Source organism: Hevea brasiliensis, chromosome 10, assembly GCF_030052815.1.
Source record: "Hevea brasiliensis isolate MT/VB/25A 57/8 chromosome 10, ASM3005281v1, whole genome shotgun sequence".
Lineage (NCBI taxonomy): Eukaryota > Viridiplantae > Streptophyta > Magnoliopsida > Malpighiales > Euphorbiaceae > Hevea > Hevea brasiliensis.
Genome location: NC_079502.1, coordinates 995,651 through 1,019,451, shown reverse-complemented (window position 1 = coordinate 1,019,451; position 23,801 = coordinate 995,651). Strand labels below are relative to the sequence as shown.

At 32.6% G+C, this 23,801-nt stretch overlaps 2 protein-coding genes and 1 pseudogene across 3 annotated transcripts; 2 read left to right on the top strand and 1 right to left on the bottom strand.

Moving 5' to 3' along the window:
• Window positions 1-2,915: 2,915 nt before the first annotated feature.
• Window positions 2,916-7,963, top strand: LOC110632820 (stearoyl-[acyl-carrier-protein] 9-desaturase, chloroplastic). Its single transcript, XM_021781162.2, has 3 exons — window positions 2,916-3,270; window positions 6,008-6,512; window positions 7,087-7,963. Exons 1-3 carry the CDS (start codon window positions 3,149-3,151, stop codon window positions 7,648-7,650), a joined length of 1,191 nt encoding a protein of 396 aa, XP_021636854.2. The 5' UTR covers window positions 2,916-3,148; the 3' UTR covers window positions 7,651-7,963.
• Window positions 7,964-8,216: 253 nt separating this feature from the next.
• Window positions 8,217-10,372, bottom strand: LOC110632807 (uncharacterized; annotated as a pseudogene).
• Window positions 10,342-20,307, top strand: LOC110632827 (uncharacterized). 2 transcript variants are annotated; one of them, XM_021781172.2, is made up of 15 exons: window positions 10,342-10,497; window positions 11,090-11,194; window positions 11,567-11,701; window positions 11,802-11,930; window positions 12,113-12,345; window positions 13,769-13,996; window positions 14,892-14,984; window positions 15,064-15,102; window positions 15,688-15,777; window positions 15,875-15,977; window positions 16,154-16,234; window positions 17,134-17,210; window positions 17,883-17,963; window positions 19,107-19,198; window positions 19,916-20,307. In XM_021781172.2, the coding sequence occupies exons 1-15, from the start codon at window positions 10,431-10,433 to the stop codon at window positions 20,037-20,039; spliced, it is 1,677 nt and encodes a 558-aa protein (XP_021636864.2). In that variant the 5' UTR covers window positions 10,342-10,430; the 3' UTR covers window positions 20,040-20,307. The 2 variants fall into 2 exon arrangements, with proteins under 2 accessions (XP_021636864.2, XP_021636865.2); XM_021781173.2 differs by lacking the exon at window positions 16,154-16,234.
• Window positions 20,308-23,801: the final 3,494 nt, after the last annotated feature.

Here is a 23,801-nt window from a genome sequence, read left to right as displayed (position 1 = left end):
AAATAACCATGTGATTCATCATTGCCCTTCCAAAAACTTTAACTCGAAATCTTTAGACTAATATAGAGTTTAAATAGGAGTGTAAATGAATTAAGTTGATATTAATCAATTGAATTAAATTTGAGTTTAAACTTGATTTTTAAGTTTATTTAAGAAATTAGTCAAATTTAAATTTATTATTACTTGTTCTTTAAATTTGTTAATTAATTCATTCATAAACTTGCATGGTGAATTAACTCATTTATAGGCTCATAAATTAATTTATTTATGTATTTATGAGCCAATTTATTTACATATTAATATATTAATTTTATCATATATATCTATAATTATAATTAGTCATAAAATAATTAAATTGTAAATGATATCATTATAAAATAAAAATATAATTAAAAATATATGTATAATTTATAGCCATTATAATTTAATTAATGTTATTGCTATAATTATTATTTTAATTCTTAATTATTTATTAAGTCTGTCATTAAATAAAGTTTAAATGATTTAGTTATTTAAATTTGAGAGTTGAATCTTAGCTAATGAGTTGATTAAATGAATTAAATAACCTAAATTCACGAACTTGATAAATGAATTAAATACGAACCAAGTTTGAACTTCAAATATGAACTTGAGATCGAGCTCAATAAAAATTCTAATCAATTGAGTTGAAACTATTGAAAATTTGACTTAATTTATCTACCCCTTAATTTTTAATATTCATTGATTAATTTTTTTTAAATTAAAAAAATAAAAACTGAATAAATAATATGTCTTCGATCACTAAACTCATTAAGTTTTAATTTCTATTATTTTATATTTTTTTCTTTCTTTAATTGCTATTCAAATAAAATAAAATAAAATAAATTTATTTTTCTTTTCCTTTCCTCAAAACAAAGGAATAGATATCATATCATCACTTATCTTTATACTCATCTATTAAATACTTTGTGTTTTTTTTTTTCCCTTCTGAATTGTGGTAATGATATTATTAAGAGTTCATGAATTTCATCAATATAATTTTTAAATATTAAATAATAAAAATAAATAACCACATTAATCAGTATTTTATAATTTTTAGTATCAATTCTTTCAAATTATTTCTACTTTCTTACTGATTAGGTTTATCTCCATTAAAAAAATATTTTAAAATAATTTATTTTAAATACATTAAATTGATGTGGATGACTGTACTTTTAAAATCATTTTAAAAAAGTTTAATTTTACTAAGTTAAAAAAAATATTTTTAAATAAAAAAAATTAAATAAATCTCTATACTTTTAACCGAGCACCAAATACATCCAAAATTAAAGTTTAAATTAAATAAATATTATATTTTTTAATTAAGATTAAATAAATATTTATCTCATAAAATATTATTTTTTTTTAATTTTTGAATATAAAAATTATTTATTGTTTTTAATTTAAAAAATAAATAAAAAAACATGATGAATAAAATTTATTTAATATAAATTTATTATTTTTAATATTTTATTATTAAAAAATAAAATAATATTTTATTAAATTATAATTTATTTAATTTTAATTACAAAGTACATGAATTTATTTAATTTTAAAATTTAATTTTAAATTCATTTAATATTCGAGTGTAAATATATGAATTCATTTTATTTTATTTTAATTTTTTTTGTTTACTTTTCTCTATCATAATTATGAATTTATTTTATATGTTGTGCAACACAATATCACAGTTTCGCCCATGTGTTAATGGCCCAAAGAAGAAGAAAGAATGAAATTCTTTTATAGATTCAATGGGCCCATTTCAGAATTTAGGTGGTGATTGAAAAGTTAAAAAGTTATTTTAGTTGTTATTTAATTATTTTTATTATTTTATAATTTAAATTTAATTTCAAATAATAATAATAAAAATCCATGGAAAAAGTTTATTGGTTAATCCATTTATCACAATTTTTTTTTTGAATTTAACCATTCAACGTTTGATTGAGTTTTCAATTAATAAATTAAATAAAATAAAATTTTTTAATGAATTTAAATTTACATATTATTAAAAATTTAATAGTTATGTTATTGTTTTTATTATTAAGTAAATTATATTTAAGTTAAAATAAAAATTTATTAAAAGTAATAATTGAAAATTTTAAAAAATTATATATGTATTGAAATACAAATTTTTATAAGTTTTAGTTAATTTTACTAATAAATGTAAATGAAAATGATATTATCAAATCGTTTGAAATGGATGGGATATTTTGATTTTTGGATGCTCACCTACTTTATATTAATAAAAAAAAAATAAATGAAAAAGGAATTGTAAGGGTTGAGATGACGCAATTAATAAAAGACAAAAAGATGTGAATGTGTCAAGGCGAAGGCAGTCAGGTATCCATGTGGAATGTGGAATATTATTGGAGTCCCCCTTTTTTCATATTATGACGTGAAAAACAACGTTCTCAATACCACTTTTTGCCCTTCACTTCCGCTCTTTATTACACCTTTGCTGACTACTGTCATTGATTTATTTGAATTCTTAAATGTAATGATTATTAAATTAAATATTTACATTTTAATTATAATATATTCTAATAATTATTAATTTAAAAAATATAATTATTATAAACTCTATTTTATATTAAAATAAATTCAATAACTTTTAAATTAAATATTTATATTTAATTAAATTATTATATATATTTTAATTATTTTTATACATATTTTAAGATAATGATAATTAATCTCATACTCATGTAAGATTCAATTTATATTAAATACACATTAAAATATGATAAAATTATAATTTAATATTAATCTTAGAAAAATTTTCAATTTCTTCATAACTGTGATATCATTAAAAGGAAAAATGGAATGGCAAAAGTGTAATAACATAAGGAACATGTGGCCTTTCTCCGATGCAATCCCGTTATAATGCGCGTTCGTTCCGTCCGTCTCTCTCAGCGCCACTGCTTTCGCCTGCGCCTCACTCTGAACTTTGAGGCGTTTCTCTCTCTCTCTCTCTCTCTCGGTCATCGGTTCCTTTCCTTCTTCTCTTTTTATAGCTATCTTCGCTTATCTGTCTCTCTCACTCTTTCGATCTGTCTCCTCTTAACAAGAGAGCTTCATTTTTTTATACCAAATCAAGATAGCTCGTTGTTGTGTGTGAAGATAGACACAGATGGCTCTAAAACTCAACCAACTAACCTTCCCTTCAGCCCACAAGCTCCCTTCCCACTGCTGCTCTCAGAGATCCCCCAATAGAATCTTCATGGCGGCCACTCTAGGCTCCACTTCCACCAAGTCAGTATTGCATTTTTTTCAATGAATCATGGGTTTTCATTTTTGTTTGATCTTTTCATTTATCTTATCGCGTTATGCTTGCAAATGGTCATCTACTCTTTATATTGATCTGGGTTTTCTTTATTGATGCCAAATGAACTTAGTATTGGGATAATTGGATTGAATTTTTTATTTTTTTTGACATCGTCTCCTCTCTATTTGTGTTTTGTAGGCCAGTCTGTGTGTTAATTGATCGAAACTCTTATCTTTCCGTGATTTTAATGATAAGGGCTGTTAATGTGTGATTTTAAATGAACTTAGTATAGGGTTGAAATCTATTTGGGTACCTGTGAATGTGATCTCATTATTTTAATTTTGTATGATTTATACTATACGTGTTGGTCCTGTTTAGTGGGTTTCTTTTTTTTTTTTTTATGGTTTTTGGTCCTACGATGTAAAGTCGTTCGGGATTGTTTTGTTCTCAGTTATTTCTTTAATTGTCTTTCGGATTTATCTCAAGTCGGTGGATTCCTTGGCCTTTTTTTTTTTTTTTTAAATAATCATAATCTTTATCATGTTAGAAATAAATCTTATGCATTTCTGTTTGATGAAGTTATAATTCATTTGACACCTTTTTCAAATTTCTGTTGACGTTTACTATATTTTGATATCACTTGGGTTTTTGGTGTTGGTTAATTATGTTATAACCCATTTTCCCACTCTCTTAAGGGTATGCATTCTGTTGATATTTTATTTTAGTTTTCTTTCTTGGTAGTTCCGTGGTTGTGATCTTAGTTGATTTCAGTTTTAATCTTTTCCTTTTTCAAATGCATGCCATGCTTTGGTAATTTAATAAAATATTACTTTTTCTAAGCTTACCTGGAAATTTAGGTAGAAAAATATAGATGCTGAAGATTTGACTTCATATTGACCCTTTTTTTTTTGTTATTTTTCTAGTAAAAATCTTATATAATATGTATATGTGGCTATTTTAATTATCATTATTATCAAATGTGAATTGCATTAATAGTATAGAGGGGGATTTTTGTGTGCTCTGTGGGTTGCTTGTGGGCTTTCTATTTGTACTGTATAGTTTGGATTTTATGCATTCATATTTTATTTTACGTTTCCATTTGTTGAGGGTTAGGTGTGATTCCAGGGTAACTTATTCCTTTGGAACTAGGTCTTGTTGGTTGACTGGTTTGAATGCGTGTGCAACGTTAAATGTCCATGTTTTCTCCCGTTGGTGGGAAATTCTTGCAAGTTGCTGCTTCTTTAATTTGTTTGGTAAACCTTTTGTTGTACTTGTCTTTTTTGCCCCCATTTACTATTGTAAAATATAATAGTAAGAAGCTAAAACGCAAGTTTACCAAATGAAGCATTAATATATGTGTCTTCTAATGACAACAAAATGAAAAATAAAAATCCAACACCTGTATAGTCCAATTTGTAATCATAGCTAATCCATTTAATATTACCAATTATACAACAATTTTATAATTTGGTATTAATTACAACCATGCGTGGAAGTGCATATGTTAAAGCCCTCAAATCAATAACATTTGATATGGCATATTAAAGTGCAAATATGTATCCTCAGGATTCCTGCCAGGAGTACTGGAAGCTTGATGAGCATTACTGTATGGCTTATGTTTTGGAACTTACCAGAAATTTTGGTTGCTTAATTCATCTACTTTGTCCTGTGTGTAAACGTAATATTTTTTTAACAATAAAAATTGTCCTTTTTTTTGGTTTATTATATTTGAAGGCTTCTGTCTATGAAGATGGTTAACGTTGGGAAATTCGTTACGATTCTGTTAATTTTCCTTGCATCCCTGTTTCTCAAATAAATATGGCTCTTATCTTTATTCTCTATTTTGGTTATTACTTTACTGTCACAGAAATGGTTGGATAGTTGCCTTTTTTTTATTTTTTTTTATCGATATAGTGGTTGTTGAGTTTGGTTTTCTTTCTTGTATATTTGTACGTGCTTAGTTCCATTTACCTTAAAATCTTACCAATAAATCTCTCTCTCTCTCTCTCTCTCTCTCTCTCTCTCTCTCTCTCTCTCGGTTGATTGTTTGACTGTATTTTCTTTGTCACCTTATTGTAATATTTCAATTGGCTGTTATATAAGAGACTTTACATGGTTTTTCTATAGATTTGTAATGTTACATCAATGCAGTAGACATGGTTGTTTGTCACCAAAATTTGTGGAAGTGTTTTATCGGGATCATGATTCTTTGAGGAATCGCTAGCATTGTGTTGTTTGCAATTTACTTGTCAAGAGTAGGATGGTTATACTGCCTCAATGTGCTTAGTCATTACTATTGACAAAACAACAGTGTAATGCTGGCAGACAATTTTTGCAAATATTATGATCTTATCTGGATGCAAAATATATCTAAACTCTGCTTTTTGGTATAAATAATAAATGAATGTGTGTTGCAACATCTATTATGTGTGCCCCACATTCATGTTCAACTCAAATGACCCTTAATTTGAAACTAGTTGGGGTTGTCTTTCCATTTCAATGTAATGATATTCAATTTGACAGCCACATCCATGCCAAACATTAAATATCACCTATGCACTCTCAAAAGTTGGTGAACTTTTATGGTTGAAAGTTGAAATGACCTCAGGATTTCCATCTAACTGAATGAACTGGGGATCATGCAAACATGGTTTATGTATTTGTAACTTGGGGTAAATAGAAGCTTTGTAAGTGTATGTAACTTCATGCTTTTTTTGGTCACAGAGAGATTGAGAATCTAAAGCAGCCCTATTGCCCTCCACGAGAGGCACATGTTCAAGTGACTCACTCCATGCCTCCACAAAAGATGGAGATTTTCAAATCATTGGAGGATTGGGCTGAGGATAACATTTTGGTGCACCTAAAGCCTGTTGAGAAATGTTGGCAACCACAAGATTTTCTCCCAGAGCCTGAGTCAGAAGGATTTTATGAGCAAGTCAAGGAATTGAGGGCAAGATCAAGGGAACTCCCTGATGACTATTTTGTTGTGCTGGTTGGAGATATGATCACTGAAGAAGCCCTTCCAACCTACCAGACAATGCTTAACACCCTAGATGGAGTTCGAGATGAGACTGGTGCAAGCCTTACTTCTTGGGCAATTTGGACAAGGGCATGGACTGCAGAAGAGAATAGGCATGGTGACCTTCTCAACAAGTATCTCTACCTCTCTGGAAGAGTGGATATGAAGCAGATTGAGAAGACAATTCAGTATCTGATTGGGTCAGGGATGGTAAGATCCCATGCTCACCTATTTATTCATATTTGTTTTTTGGTGTTGCCACAAACTTTATATTTTCCTCTGAAAATCATATGCATGCTAGGAAGGAAGCCTACAATTTTTAGTGAATTTGTAGTTATATAGTGGAATTTGACATCATTTTGATAAACATAATAGCTTGCAAGACCAATTGTATGTGCTGCCTCATTTACCTCTCAAAAAGGAGTTGCTTGTGTAGATGTTCTCTGTTTGGCCTGTTATCCAATTATTAGGTGCAAGCCACTAGACAAATAGTCAATTTGTCAGTGAAAAATAGAAGGCACCTGGACATGTTATTGGGAAACTCTGAAGAGATTTTGAGGAGAAAGCACTATATGTATTTTCATGACTGGCTTTGGTGGTCATCTTTATGGACTTGACCATTATAGTGACCACAGCATAGCATTGTTGTGATAAACCATGCTGAGGTTCATCATGTCTAGTGGAAGCCTGTGATGGTCTGTTAACACCAATTCCTTAAAATCTATATCATTCTGTGTGTCCAGATTTGGCTGATTTCCTTTTTATATATGTTTATACTTTGTAGGACCCTAAAACAGAAAACAACCCGTACCTTGGTTTCATCTACACTTCTTTCCAAGAGAGGGCAACATTCATCTCCCATGGGAACACTGCTAGACTAGCCAAGGAGCATGGAGACATGAAGCTGGCACAGATATGTGGCACCATTGCTGCAGATGAAAAACGCCATGAAACTGCCTACACTAAGATTGTAGAGAAGCTCTTTGAGGTTGACCCATATGGCACTGTCTTGGCTTTAGCTGACATGATGAGGAAAAAAATCTCAATGCCAGCCCACTTGATGTATGATGGGCAGGATGATAATCTTTTTGAACACTACTCCACTGTTGCCCAGCGGATTGGGGTCTACACTGCCAAGGACTATGCTGATATTCTGGAATTTCTGGTGGGAAGATGGAAAGTCGAGAAGCTGACAGGTCTTTCTGGTGATGGAAGTAGAGCACAGGATTTTGTATGCGGATTGCCTGCAAGAATTAGAAGGCTGGAGGAGAGAGCTCAGGGAAGGGTGAAGCAAGCTTCTTCTACTGTGCCATTCAGCTGGATTTTTGGAAGAGAACTGAAGCTTTAAGCACAGCATGGGACTAGTGCTTCGTAATTGCCAAACTGATATTCCAATTTTAGTTCCATTTTGATGAGAGTTATGTGGTTGTACTTCTATATATAGGCGAAGGCATTGTAGATATATATGATCTTGTGTTGGTTGCATTAGATCTCAAAAGACGTACAACTAGCCAATGGAATGTTAGACCCAAAATAGGCGTATGCATTGCTTTGCCCTTTTTCCAAATTACAAACCAAAAAAATGTCTCTCTCTGAAATATAGGTGTATGTGTAACTGTTTTGTTTTTACATTATCAATATAGAATGATGGTGTAACTTTATATTTGCATTGCTCTATCCAGCGAAATAAAAGAAAGGCTTGATAATAATTTGTGTGTTTGGAATGAACTAATAATTTTTGGTTGTTTAGACTCCGAGTGGATTCAGATTCGAGACCTATTGAAGATGCTTCTAGTATCATTGGATTTCTAATCTTTAATGATTGCCATATTTCAAATCTTTATATTGAACAACAAGGTGATAGTGCTAGCGCAAAAAAAAAAAAAAAAAAAAGGTGATAGTGCCTTGGAAGAAAGGAAGAGAATTTCATATTGAAATAGCATACTATCCAATATCTTGCAGCATTGAAATCATGCGAAGGAACTTTTGCACAGTCTCCTCATATGATCAAATCAATCCCATAGGGCAAAAAAAAGTAATAATAATAATAATTGAATGAAAAAATGAAAAACGAAAAAGAAAAGAAAAAGAGAACAGATTAATGTGGCAGCAGCACCACAGTAAATACCGTCAACCCCATAACCAGAGCCATATGGTATAAATTTATACTTGGAAACGCCATTGACAATCCTTCAGGTCCTCCTCTTGCTGCACCTTAGCAGTCCTCTTCATAGCAGTAGGATTGCCGCTACTACCATCACCCTCCACATAAGCATAGTACTTCAAGAAAAATGCAAGAATAAGCACCACCCACTCCAAGCAGAAAATCATCACACACAATCCACCAGCGAGCTTCAATATCACCTCGCTATCTTCTTCCCTTACATATGACTTCAATTGCCCAAGGAAATCCCGTCTTAGTAAAAATCAATACCGATATTGAACCTTGAAATATTGCTGTCAGCACTGTGGCCACCATGTGTGCAGCGTACCACCTATTAGTCCCTGATGAAGCAGCAGCACAACCTGAAACTGCCCCAGCAATGGTCAAGATGTGAAGCAGAATGAGAAAGAATCCACATATTGATGGCACTAAGCGAAGCAAAAGGGTCAAGAACATGCAGCTAGAGGCTGCACCCAGTAGAATGTAGTTGGAGAACGAGAATACCGTGTGGGTGTGATAGTGAGATTAGCAGCCTTTTTGGTATTGAGTTTTGAAGGTTAAAATTATTTTTTTGAATAAAAATATTATTTTAAATCTTGCTGAAAAAAATGGTTTAAAAAAAATTATTTTATTATTTTAATATTTTTATAACTAAAATTAATTAAATTTAATTTTTAAATATTTTTTAATATTCTCTAATTAATATTTTAAAAAAAATAATTTTCTCAACAATATTTTTAATAATAATACCAAAACGGATCCTGAGACACTGCATGTAGGTGTAGGTTGCAGTGCGAGTTTTGGTTGGTTTTTTCTTTTTTTCTTGGAGTCTGATTGTGATTTATTTGGGGAGAGGAAGTGCGAGTTTTGAAGAGATGATTTCCTATGAATTGAGATAGGCTAACGGTCGTATTGACAAGGTGACCGTTGACAAGTCTAACGGCTAGTTGGAAAATAAAAGTGGGCTTTAACATTTACCTAATTTGGCAGTGTCACAGTATTCACAAACCAGATGGGCATGGGTGGGAAGCCCAAAACCCTACCGGCAAAACAAAGCATTTTGGGCAGGGGAAGCCAACTGAAACTCTAAGATCTCAAAAAACCAAAAGAAGAAATGGAGGGAATTTCTCTCTCCACCCACTAAAGAGAGCTTCCTAATCAAACCTTGTTTTATTAAATAGTTATAATCCTACAAATTTTGATGATGCTCAAAATAAAGAGATTAAAAAAAAAGTCCTTATGCTTAACAATTAACAAAGTATAAGTGCAGATACATTTATTTATCGATTTTTCTTTTCTATTGAGTGTAATATTACATTAATTAAAATTTATTAAATATATTTATTTATTATTAATTTTATATAAAAAATTATAACATTATAACAAAATATATAATATTACAAAAATGTGTAATATTATATAAAATATATATATATATATATATTTAATATTATCAATACAGTATTAGTGATAAATAAGTATATTTAATTAATTTTAATGAGTGTAGTGTTGTACTTCTTAGATAAACTGTTTTTTTATGTATTCGGTTATCCACATTTAAATTTGATTATAATTTAATTTAAAAATTAAAATTAAATTAATTTAATTTAAACTTAAATTATATTAAAATTAAGTATTTCCTTTTGAAAAAAATTGATTGTTAAATTTAATCAAAATTATACTGAATTAAAATCAAATACAAGATTAAAACTAATTCATCTGAACCATAGACTGAAATCGTTAATTTCAATTTGTAAATGACTCGAACCGAACCGGTGGCCATCCCTGGCCGGGCAGCCCCATTTGGATTGCCAAACAGTCCGCGCAAGGATATATCCTTATCCTGAATCTCGAATGTAGGAACGTTGATATCCAAACAGCTGGAAACGTCTCCATAGACTTCCATTTAATTTAGTTTCCTCTTCTACCGTTTTACATAACATAAGTATTTGGTTTCCAGAACGATGTCAAGCGAAGACGGCTCCCAAGATCACCAACATCAACAACCACAATACTATCAACAATCTTCTGGTTAGTATCATTACCCAGTATGTGAATAAGATAGATTTTAAGTCAGAGAGATTGGGCTATGAAAAAGTTTATAAATTAGCGTAAATCCAAATAGTGAGATAACGTTTTTGGTATGCTAGGTCCTTCTAATCAATTTTGTTGCATGCTTAATACTTTCTCTTGCAAGTAATTTGCTATTGCTAGTTGCCGCAAAAATTTACAGTTGAAATGGGTTTCTTAGCTAGCTGTTTCCCTGAAATATACACGATGGGCTTAGTGTTTATTATGGTTTAACTACTCGATTTGAATGAATAATGAGAAGTACGGAAAGACTTTGTTTCCTTTTGCGTGGATGTAGTATTGGCTGTGATTTCCAGGCCAGTTTTTTTCTTTCTATATGTGATGTCAAATCTTTTTAATTATGATTAATTTCTATTTGTAGTTTGAAAATTACTTTTAAGAGTGATAGGTAGGAAAAACACTGCGTAATTTGTTGTATTGATGCTATGGTCGTGAATAAACTTGCACTTATTTATGTTATGCTTGTGATTTGTTCTGTATGAAGTAGCAAGAGGTGGATTGAGATGTTGCGCTTTTGATCTTGTTGGTGCAGGGAATATCATGGAGGGGAGTTATGGTACAGTTGTGGAAGTAGGATGGTATATTCTTGGTGAAAATCAACAACACATTGGACCTTATGCATCTTCTGAGCTGCGTGGTGAGTTTTATATATTTTGACTAAATGCTGATGTCAGTTATAGAGGTATGAAGTTTTGAAGTGTGGAATAGTTGTCTTGAATCTAGTGCGTTTTTTAAAAATGCTTGAATTTTTTTTTTTGTTGAATAAAGAAGATAGTGTAAAAAAACTTAGAGTCTCTCCTTTGTTTTTTCTTTGGGATTTAAATTTCTTGTTGATGTTTCCATGTGAGAGCTCAAATTTACCCCAGTGAAATTTCTCTCCTTTCTTGAATTTCAGTTCTACCAGTAATCAGTAGCACGGTTTCAGGACAATTGTTCCATCTGTAACTTGTTCAATTGGTCTAATGAGCTACTGAAACATCTGCTTTGCTTCTTTACTGCGCCTGCACAGAGCATTTCTTAAATGGATACATCTCACAAAGTACACTCGTATGGTCGGAAGGAAGAACCATATGGCAACCATTGTCATCAGTACCTGAATTGATATCAGGAATTTCTGATCAGGGAGCTGATTCTACAATAGCAGGTGAAGCTTATATTTTTTGCTTTTAAATGTTTTGAACTTTGTTTATTGTAGTGTTTCCATCTCATGAATGTGGATTGTTAACCTGTGATGTTTTGTCCAGCACCTGCCAAAAATGATGATGAGTCGGAAAAGTGGCATGAAGTAAGAGAGGAGGCAAAGGGAAGCGCCATTGGTCTTGAAAAAGGATCTCCTTCGAGCAATAAAGAGCAACCTATTCGTTCTTCTGCGGGTGAAGCTTTTATTTTATTTGACTGAATTTTCCTCCCACACCACCCTCTTTCCTCCCTCCCAACCCCAAACCTACTCACCCCCCCCACCCCCAAAAAAAAAAAAAAAAAAAAAGAAAAAGGATAATTCAGAAGCATTTCTGTTGCTTGTAGAAGGTACCTTATGTTGTGATCTATTTTGCAGTGCCCTCCAATGATGATGATGCTGAGTTTGAGAAATGGCAGAGGGAGATTATAGGGGCAGAGATTGACGCTGAGCAGCTGAAAAATGAGTCTCTTTCTAGCAGTGTTGGTGGTGACATTGATATAGATGATCCCGACAGAGTTCTATCTCCACCAGATGGTGAGGAGGAATTTACGGATGATGATGGGACTACATACAAGTGGGATAGAGGTCTTAGAGCATGGGTTCCTCAGGTTGGTTGTGAGATTTCTAATTTTTGAGTTTTTCTAGTTCTTAGAATATCATGTTAGTTCAAGAACTACTGTTAAAGCTTTATTCTGGATTTTCTTATTGTATACCATGTTCTATACATTCATGCATTGATCACATTATCTGTTAAAAATTCTTCTTCTTTTCGTGTAAGTGTGCACTTGCTAAATGTGGAATTTATCAACAATTTTTACTTCCCTTGTCTTTTCTTTCCCTGAATTTGATTTAATAGTGGAACTCTAGGTAAGTATAAATGATTTGTGTGAACAATGAGCCGTTGATTACTTAATACTCTGTTGGTTTTTATGCTTTCTTGTAATGTGCTTGGATTGAGGGAGGGAGGGAGGTAGTTATTGGAAGTAGGCTTCTTTCTTTTTAGAGAGAGAGAGAGAGAGAGAGAGAGAGAGAGAGAGAGAGAGAAAGGGGGGGTTTTGGGAGGGAGGGGGGGAGAGGTGGAGGGAGAGGGGGAGCGGGAGAGATGGGAATTGTATTCTTCTGTTTTCATTTGTGGCCAAGATAATAATTATCTTAAGAGTCATTTTACCACTTTCTGTGATGATAAATAGGCTGAAAGAGTCATTTTACCACTTTCTATGATGATAAATAGGCGGAATTGTATTCTTCTGTTTTCATCTGTGGCCAAGATAATAATTATCTTAAGATTCATTTTACCACTTTCTGTGATGATAAACAGGCTGAAAGAGTCATTTTACCACTTTCTGTGATGATAAATAGGCTGAAAGATTGGTCTTAGGTCAAGCTCTTTCAAGTCTATAGTTCTTGAATATGATAGAATGTTGTTCCACTTGCAAATTCTTGGGTTTCTGGACTCATATATGACTGGCCTAAGAGTAATATGGGAATTCGGTTGCTTAGTGATCTCATCATTGGATTTTGAATCATGGTTAGATGAAGTAAAAACACACAATAAAGATGGGCTCCGTCCCAGTAGATAGTCAATGATGTTCATGAGTCACATAACAATTTGTCAATCAGTGTCACTTATAATTTGGCCTTCGAAAGAGAGTAAGTTTTGATATACTGTTGTTAGAAACAATCCAAGAAAAAAAGATCACTTCTGAAATTTCCATGGGTACTGCCAGGTTGTTTGATTATATTCCTTTTTGTCAATTTTGAGAATTTCGTTTTAAATGTATGCGCACATGTATGTAATAAGGTTGGAGGGGGGGTTGGGAGGGAAGGTGTGAAGGGAAATACCTTTCATCACAAGAGATAAAAATATGGATCACAAGAGATAAAAATATGGATTGCCTAACTGTTAGCTTCAAATTTATAATACACAGTATAGATTTATTATTTATTTGTTTGGAGTTTGTTGTAGTATGTGGTTCTCACTTAAATAAATAAATCTGTATTAGAATTTTAATGGTTGATTGATATATCTAGGATAACATGTCAAGCATGAGCTGGCAGTATGGGGTACAAGAAATGACCTTCTTGAAAGACGAGGAAGTTTTCCCAACTGTAAATATAGCGGATGCAGCTTCAAAGGAAGAAGTTAATGGTACTGGTGAAACTCTGTATTCAAAACATAATGGAAAGAGGAAACTAGAGGACTTGGAAGCTGATAAGACGGACAAGCAAGCAGACAAACAGGACAAGCAAGCTGATAAGGTTTTCTCCCCCATTTTTTTTTTCTCTCTTTTATATTAAATCAATGTTTTCAGGCCCAATCCCGTGATTGAACCGGTAAAGGCAGAGGTTAAGATTTTAAGGTTCAACTGGGGCTGAACCGGGGTTTAACCGATATATTACTAAATAAATACTATAAAATTAATAAGAATACTTTGTTATAATTAATATTTTTATATATTTTATAAATAATTTTTAAAATAAATTCAGTTAAGTTTTAATATGTTAATATTGTAAAAATAATTTAATAATGATGTTTAATTATCTATAATAAAGAAATATTTAGGATTAAAATTTTTATAATAACAAATTTATTCATTTGATATATTAATAATTTAATATTATAAAAGATAATCAGATAAATAGAATATAATATAGTTTAAGTTAATAAGATAAATAGATATACATTGCGTTGTAAGAGAATGTACAAAGTGCTGCTGTAGGTCACACGGAATCTTGGCACCAAGGAGTGATTGTGGTCCAAGTTTTGAATCCCTGCAGTGCCATTCTAGAATTTTTTTTTTTTTCATTGAAATGACCGGATTACTTGGTTGGTCTGGTCCGGGTTTGATAACCATGGATTATATATTATAATTATCGGAAGATGGCCCCAGGAAAGTCTTTATTTATACTTTTGTACTTAAAAAATATGTTTTGTATGAGGATGTCATAGTTACCAACTGTTTTGGGACTATAAAAAAGAAGACCGACTACTAGTAATTTAGCATTACAAATAACAATAAAAGCAATTATGCCAATTTCATGATGGTCTTCCCTTTTTTTTTTTTTTGTGGGTGGGGGGGCAGGGCTGCTGGGAGGCGCGGTTGTTTCTTTTCTGGTTCTGCTGATACCTATGATTGTTTTGTTACTTTTGCAGGAAGCCAATAAAGCCCCTGATAGTTGGTTTGAATTGAAAGTTAACACACATGTTTATGTAACTGGGTTGCCTGATGATGTCACGGCCGAAGAAGTAACTCCTGGATACTGTTTAGTTCTGTTTTATTATAGTTCTGTAAGAGAGAAACTTATTTTTGAGAAATCTGTTGCAGGTGGTTGAGGTATTTTCCAAGTGTGGGATAATCAGAGAGGTATGGCGAACACATTCTCAGTTCTATTCTTTGTTGAAGAGCCTAAGTTACCTTTTTCTTATGATGTTCAGTTTCCATGGTGGAATGGAATCTGATTACTTTTGTTAAAGTTCTGTCCAACCATCATCAGCAGGAAATGAGTGGTCTCAGGCTAATCAGTCTGGGGAATTAATCCTTCTCTCTCTCTCTCTCTCTCTCTCTTTCTCTCTCTCTCTTATATTTTAATGTCTTGGGAGATGATCTTTTTAAATAATTATATCACAAGTTTCATTCAAATAAGCTTCTATTATTGTGGTTCTGACTTTAACACAGCATCTTAAACTATAATCTGAAATCATATGAATTTAATTACTTGGTATTCATTTGCTACATGTCTAAGAGATGAAGAGAATTCTCGTCTCTCTTTCTCTCTCTCGCACGCGCGCGTGCGCGCGCGCGCGCACACACACACACACAGAGTTAAACAAGTAGACTCTTTCATAATTTTATAGTGTTTATAGTTCTGTATAGTGTATATTCATATACCCTATACAGTCTAGCATTTTGAATTTTACATCTAATGAGCCAAAATATAAATTTATACAGGATCCTGAAACGAAAAAGCCTCGCGTGAAGATCTATGTTGACAAAGAGACGAGAAGAATAAAGGGAGATGCATTAGTTACATATTTGAAGGTAATTGCTTTGCTTTGTTCTCGAGCTTGTGACATGTGAGTTGTGACAATCAAGATATTTTATGCCTGCATATATTTTATTTATGATTGTACACTAGGAACCATCAGTTGATTTGGCTATGCAAATTTTGGATGGGACACCTTTACGTCCTGGTGGCACAGTCCCTATGACAGTCAGCCAAGCCAAGTTTGAGCAGAAGGGTAAATATAATCTGATACTTATCCATCTTGATTGGATTTACTGATGAGTATTTTTGTACATGATTATTTGTTTATTTTTTGGATATGTACTTATCTATATATCATCTTTGGATATGCAATTATTTTACTGTGCTATTATTAGAGGCCATCTTGTTTGTTATTTGTGCTAAATGCAGGCGATAGATTTATACCCAAAAAGGTAGATAAAAAGAAGAAAAAGAAGCTTAAGCAGGTTGAGGAGAAGATACTTGGTTGGGGTGTGTTATCTCAAACTTAAAATGCTGATGGATCTGTGATGGCTATTATGTTTGACCTAATTGCATTCCTATTTTAGTGCATATGTTTTGTTGGCACTGTATATTTATTCATGATTTGTGATATCATTGTATCATTGTTACATTTGAAGCACAAAATGTAACTTGGTATATATTGCTGATAAGAGTTCCTAGTTAAGTTACTTACCTTCGTCCCTCACTCTCCTGAAATCACATATTTGGTCTTTTATGTTGCTTCTGCCATATTTGTGATATAGGATTGTTGGTACTATCAAAATTTAATTTGACAGTAGGAAAGTAGTCCCTACTGCTGTTTCTGCCTAAAATCTGTTCATATTTCACCTTTCTTTGACTCAATTCTGAGAATAATGTTGGTATTCTCAATTTTAATTTTCTGTTTCTTTTGTTGAGGGATCTATTATTTAACATATGAGTATGAAGATAGTTTATTCTTTTTTCAGGGGCGGAGATAATAGCTTTTTTAAGGTTGCATTGCTGCTTGTTTTCTTTTTGTATTTCTTGAAAATGTTTTCAGTTTATTATGCATGCAAAATCTGATTCCGGTTTGCTAAAACCTATGAGAAAATATCTAATCCTTATGGTTCTGAATGTGCATAACAAATGCAGTTGTTTCTTCTTCTTCTTTTTTTTTTTTGTGAGTCATACATGGCAGATTAAATTTCTACCAGTAGACAATTGAATTTGATGAGGATAGAGGCTTTAAAATTATGTTTCATGCTTTCTTTCATTTTCAAAATGCATCTTTCAATATTTGTTCTTGAGAGTTGGGATATGTAGCTTTTCTTGAAGCTTTTATCTTAAGTTCCACTTTAGTTGCTTTTAGTGGGTAGCTGAAACCATGTGTACCTTATATGGCACAGGTGGCCTTGATGATAAGAAGGTGTCAATTCCAGCTACTGTTGTTCTCCGTTACATGTTTACTCCTGTTGAAATGAGGGTAAGACTGAACTTATGTTGTTTCAGCAGACATCTTTTGCAATAAACAATTGGTTTCTTGAAATGCTTGTTACTGCAATTACTCTGGTGATGCCTGGACACAGATGATGGAATCATAATGATTTTTTGGGTAAATTTATGGAGGATAGATCAAGTTCTTCCTTGATGTCATTCTCCTTTCACCCTTTTCTATGATAATATATTTAAGATTTTCCTTTTGCCCAAGACCTTGTCTAGAGATATACTATCTAGAGACAAAAGTTTCTCTCTTAGAATTTTAACTGTGCTACAAAAGTGCAGCTGAGATGAAATCTTTGGGGGGTTGTGGATGCTAATTCATCTGTTTATGTTGCTATGATGTGTATTTTTCAGAGTTTATTTATATAAATGCTCTTCTTCTGTGCTTCTTTTTTTTTTTTTTTTTTTTTTATATTCTACCGATGGTAGCATTATAGACGTTGCAAGTGGTAAAAGCTTAATAGTTTATGCTGCCAGGTTATAAATTACAAAATCAAAACAAATTGTGGTGGCTGTTTTATGTTGCAACTGCTATTTTTTCTTGCCCCACCTATGTTGACTTTTTTTTTTGGTTGCTACTGCTGCTACTTTTTGCGGATTATGACTTTGCTGATTCTCATTTTGAATTGTATTTTGGATTTTTTTCTGTTAATAGGCTGATGAGAATTTACGTTCAGAACTGGAGTTGGATGTTAAAGAGGAATGTGTGAAACTTGGTCCTGTTGATTCAGTCAAGGTAACTGAAATGATTAGGCACATTTTTTTTTCCTGTATCTTCTATATGCATCAGCCTTGTCCCAAATTATACCAGATATACTGGCATATGGTATGATTGTGAATTCTCATTTTCTCTGCATTTTCAACTTGTATTTCATTTTTAATCATATGAGGTAATTTTCTTCCTTTCTGCACTTCATGTGGTGATGGCAAATACTTTTAGTTGGTTTTCATTATTTCATTAGCTTATGGTAGTCCTTTATTCTCCAAAAAACTGATTATGTTGACTCTGTAAATTTTGAGGTGGGAATATCATTATCAATGAAAATTTTGTGCTGATTTTCCTTTTCACCAGCACAAAATTTTGAGGCGGGAATATCATTATCATTGAAAATATCCTTCAAAAACTAGTAGTCCATGATTATTTATTAGTGCCTAGGGTTTTTTCTAGTATTATTGAATTTTCTTTTTTCTGTCATTTTATTTTATTGCTGTGCTTTTTTTTTTAATAATAATTTGTTATCTTCTGAAATCTTATTTGACAACCAAGTGAGACTAATCCATGATGCTGGAATAGAAAATTCTTGTGTCATTTTTATGAAATATTACTGTCCTGGTTAAAGGTTAGTTATCAGAACATGTGATTGATCTTGTTTTCTACCTAGAGCCTCCACACCTATATTGATGGCTTGATTGGAAATGTGAAAATACTCCTCATTCTTCATGTTGCATTCCTTTACTGAAGCTCTTTCTGTTTCAAAAATTTCAGTTCCATTGCAAGTAGATTTTACAAGAATAATTTGTATACCTAAGTGTTCCTGCTTGTTTTGAATCTATATTTGAGACTAGTCCATACATTTTCAAGTAAAATCTTTCCATGTTTCTTTATGAAAAAAATTTACACTATTGATCAGTTGATCGATCTTGTTTTTCTACTTGGAACATCTATGCCTATATCGACTAGAGGAACCTGATTAGAAATGTGAAAAATGCTCATTACTCTTCCTGTTAAATCTTTTACTGAAACTTGGTTGGTTTTCAAAATTTCAGTTTCCTTGCAAGTTCCTTGTACAAGAATAATTATTCTATTTAAGTTGGTGTTCCTGCTTGTTTTGGACTTCGATTCATGCATTGCCATGTTCTGTTATGGTTGTGTTTGCAGGTCTGTGAGAATCATCCTCAGGGTGTGGTGTTGGTAAAATTCAAGGACAGGAAAGATGCTCGAAAGTGCATAGAATTAATGAATGGGCGATGGTAAATTCTTTATTTGATGATGATAATGATTAGTTACACATCAATCGCATTGTCATATAAGTGCAACAACAATGTGCTTGGCATGAATGATGATAAGGTTTCTCTGATTTTTTTTTTAAAAGATTTTTTTGGGATTAGTAACAGACCTCTAGCTGAATGAAGTGGTAGATCTATTCGGCATAACTCCAGAATAGTTTGGGATTACTGGATTGAGACTAAAACATCAATACCAGTAAATATCTATTAATCTATAGAATACATGCATAGAATGAAAGGGTTCCCTTGCCAGAGTGCCATTGCGTTGTAATTGGTAGTTACAACGTAATGGTGATGGTAAATTCTTTATTTGATGATGATAATGAGTAGTTACACGTCAATCGCATTGTCATACAAGTGCAACAACAATGTGCTTGGCATTAATGATGATAAGGTTTCTCTGATTTTTTTTTAAAAGATTTTTTTGGGATTAGTAACAGACGTCTAGCTGAATGAAGTAGTAGATCTATTCAGCATAACTCCAGAATAGTTTGGGATTACTGGATTGAGACTAAAACATCAATACCAGTAAATATCTATTAATCTATAGAATACATGCATAGAATGAAAGGGTTCCCTTGCCAGAGTGCCATCACGTTGTAATTGGAACCAGTAAATCTCTACTATTAATACTTGTGATTCTTTTTTTTTTTTTTTTTTTTTTATATATGTTTTTTACAGGTTCGGTGGTAGACAGATTAATGCTAGTGAGGATGATGGATTAGTTAATCATACTTTGGTCCGGGATTTTGACAATGATGCTGAAAGACTGGAGCAATTTGGAGCCGAACTCGAAGCTGACTAGGTTAATATTTACATCACAATGGCACTGAATGTATTTTTCTATTGCCATATTTTGTGTTGAAATACTTGATTATCTGGATTTAGAGATGGTTAAAATGGGAAAAATGAAAAGCTTCTGGTGTCAAGTCCCTTGTGTAAATTATAGATTAAAGGATTGTGTGAGTTATTTTGATTTTTTTTTTCTTGTAAATGATTTATTTCAAATGGATGCATCAAGATTCAAATTTGAGATCTTATAGTCATAAACATAATTTTAATATTTACAAAGATGCTTTTGCTATCACAAAGATGCTTTTGCTACTTGATGAGAGATGGTAAAATGTATCTCAATTCCATAGTAACTTTTAGATTCTTGTTCCATGCACCTGATTGGAATTATTTGTAATAATAAATATGTAAAATAAAATAATGTCAGTAGTCTTTTAACTAATTAAGATTTTGTGGTAATGGGCATAAGTGATAATTTGATTAGGTTGATGTGCTTGAGTCTCTGAAAAATCAGCAGTTTGACACTCTTCTATGCCGAGGTCACGTCAAAACGTGACCTCTACATCTCTAACCACCATCCCAAGCCTGTCAAACCAAAACGTGGTACTGCAGCATCTGTATTCAATTTGAACCATCCTGAACCCATCTTTCTGAATTTCTGCCAGAATTGTGAACCTTTCTTTTTTGAATATGTTAACATGCATTTAAAGCCCATAAAGGCAAAGCGTATTGGGTCTATAAATAAGACTGAAGAAATATAAAGGGCCCGCCAGCAGTAAGCCCAATCCAGAAAAACAAATTAACCCAAACCTATAACCAAGCAAACCAATCCATGTCCATTCTGACTAAATCAACCCCTACACTGAAACTGTAGGGGAACAAGAACATCCTCATAACAAGACGCTACTGCCACCAACCATGCTTACCACTAGAGCTGACAATTTTTTACACGACTAGTTTTTCCGACACAACTTAACATGTAGTTAGGTAGGTTGAGTTTTCTTATAAACGGTTTTGGATCATAAATCTGTTTAAGACACGTTGGAAATAAGGGTTTAATCGGGTTGACCCGCTTAACCCGATTAAATACGTAATAATCCGTTTATTTAATCGAGTTACACAGATCTTATTGTGTAACCTGTGTCATAAACATATTCACGTTAGAGTTGAGTATTTTGACATAATTAACTAAATAGTTCATTTTTGGGTTAGCCATTTATATGTTATACATGCAAGTTGACACGATCCATTTATGACTTGCAATTGTTAGCCTTACTTGCCACTGACAAGAAGCTGAGGAAGACCAATCGATATGCGATGAGCCAAAACAAAAAGCAACCGTCCAATGTCCTACAGCACCTCCCCTAAGCATCACAGGCCAATTGAAATTTTTAGCAGCCACAACTTGAAAAGAACCACCACAGCTCCGCAATAGCAAGATAGTGTTGTCTCAGAACTCCATGGTTACTTATAAGCTGTGAGGATGGTCTTTCCAATTGTAGTGTAGAAGCAAATCCTCAAAGATATAGACGACCAATGTAAGAGACCTCCCGTAGAGCAAAGATACCAAAAAGACCCATAAACATCCAAAGCTTGACACGCTGCATCAGGTGGAAACACTCTAGCAAATCAGAGATTCCAAACCCATGAAACAACATCCAAACCTCAACAAGAGATTAACAACTGCCTCAAGCAGATCAACATAAGGATCCTTCACCAAGAAACGATTGAGACTTGTAAATGAAGAAACTCAAAACAAAACTACACATGTTACGACCGATACTAGAACCTAGGCCGGCATAAAGTCCCCGAGGCCCGTAATAAGCCTTACTATTCTCAAATCCATACCAGAGCCAAAATTAAGGTATAACATGCAAATAAAATAAAATGAATGTTATATTTTTGTTCGGGCTATAACCATTAGAAACTAAAGCTATGGGAGCCCAGCTTATTCCTGATACCATCATTTACAAACTATTTGAATATCATAAAAAATTTTCATTTATTAATATAAAAAATATATAACCCAATGTCACAACGAAGTGCTAGTTATTAAATAGATAATTAAATAAATAAATGAGTAGACACAAGAGATTATTAAACTAAGAAGTACAACTTGCGGAGGAAAAATGCATGTTAGACTTGAAGAAATAAACACGCTCCTCCAACAACCTAAGGAAAAAAAATATTTGAATAGGAATGAGCTTTTGACTTAGAGAGTTTAGATATTGATTATAAATGCAATTTCTATAACTATCTAAGACAAATGCAATACCATAAAATGCATATCCAACACATAAAATAAGAAATTCATCCATATTTGTATGAGAAGTTAATTTTTAGTACTCACACACTCGATGTATCATATGAATATATATATATGAGAGCTGATCCCCTATACAGCTCGCTTAATCCAATACCTGCTAAAGAGGTCAACTCAAGCCAGACTTTTGTATAATAATCCAAATGCGAGGGTCAGCGAGATCAACTCAAAGTCGTACTCACCCCGACTTATCCACGAAAAAGATCGGGTCCTAGCGAGTTAAGCTCTAGCCGTTCTATCCGTCCTATCCATATCCAATATCATACCACACGCACACAGCTCCAAATTATCCCCAGGGAGGCAATTAAAAATAAATAGCAATAATTAAATACGCAGCAACCAAAATGCCCATAATATATTAACTATACATGTGTATAATTAAATATTTATAAAATGCATGAGCATGCCAGATATATAATTAATATTGAAATTGAAAAAATAATCAATATCTAACTCATAGATTAGTCGACTGAATTGCAGCTGGTCCGGCTGGAAGGAGAAGACAGCTGGCACTGATCACCTAAATATACACACTGACCTATATCAAAAGACTGATAAAATTAAATAATTAATTTAAACCATAGAATTAAAATAAATTCTAAGATCTTGCCAAAATTTCAGCAAAGTTTTTCCTATAATTGGACCTAACTCTCTGCAAGAAAATTCAACCAGCAACAACAATATTAGACCTCAAGCTCACAACAATAATTATAATACCATCCAGGGCCTACAAGAATTCTAATCTAGGTCCAATCCTCCAAACTCCAGCTTGGGTCTTTAACTCTTTTATAGTCTAAGTAATTATTTTTAGCACTTCAAAAATTATAAAAATATTATTGGATGTCCTCTACATCGTCTTTGTATTAATTAAAATTATTTTACTTAATTTTACTAAGCTAGGAATATTTTATAGATTTACCAACTAGCTTAATCAAGGCAAAAAGTTACATAACTTATGTTCGAGACTACTTTTGCAAATTCTGCTATTTGGAATATGTCTGAAACGTCTGAAAATGCTAGGATTGACTATTTTCCTGGACAGGCCACTGGATAATTAGATTTGGCCGAAAATTTGGTCCTAGATGTCGGTGAGCTATCATCGATCAGACCGCATCTAAACGAAGCCCAAAAATTATTAATAATTATCATATAATTATATTTAATTTTCAAGCATTAAAAGTCAAAAATCTCATCAAGCAATATAGACCGTCCGATGATCACCTTTTTCAAACGGTATTCGATCAGAGCGATGTTAGTCCTATCTCGAAGGTTTCATTGCGCTGAGTTCATCGATGGTCTCAGATTTTTGATTCGATGGTCGGATTGCCAGAAAAGTGGCTAGAAGGGAGAACAAGGGAAAAAGTGAGGAAGGGAGTGAAATCGAGGAGAGAGAAAAGGGGGGTGCTGCGATTTTTGATATGTTTTTTTTTTTAACTTTTAATTACTTAATAA

Coding starts and splice junctions, on each gene's coding strand:
- LOC110632820 (XM_021781162.2), top strand. CDS start 3,149: ATGGCTCTAAAACTCAACCAACTAACCTTCCCTTCAGCCCACAAGCTC. Junction 3,271..6,007: donor CTAGGCTCCACTTCCACCAA/GTCAGTATTGCA, acceptor TTTTGGTCACAG/AGAGATTGAGAATCTAAAGC. Junction 6,513..7,086: donor ATCTGATTGGGTCAGGGATG/GTAAGATCCCAT, acceptor TATACTTTGTAG/GACCCTAAAACAGAAAACAA.
- LOC110632827 (XM_021781172.2), top strand. CDS start 10,431: ATGTCAAGCGAAGACGGCTCCCAAGATCACCAACATCAACAACCACAA. Junction 11,931..12,112: donor ACCTATTCGTTCTTCTGCGG/GTGAAGCTTTTA, acceptor TCTATTTTGCAG/TGCCCTCCAATGATGATGAT. Junction 15,978..16,153: donor AGCCAAGTTTGAGCAGAAGG/GTAAATATAATC, acceptor TGCTAAATGCAG/GCGATAGATTTATACCCAAA.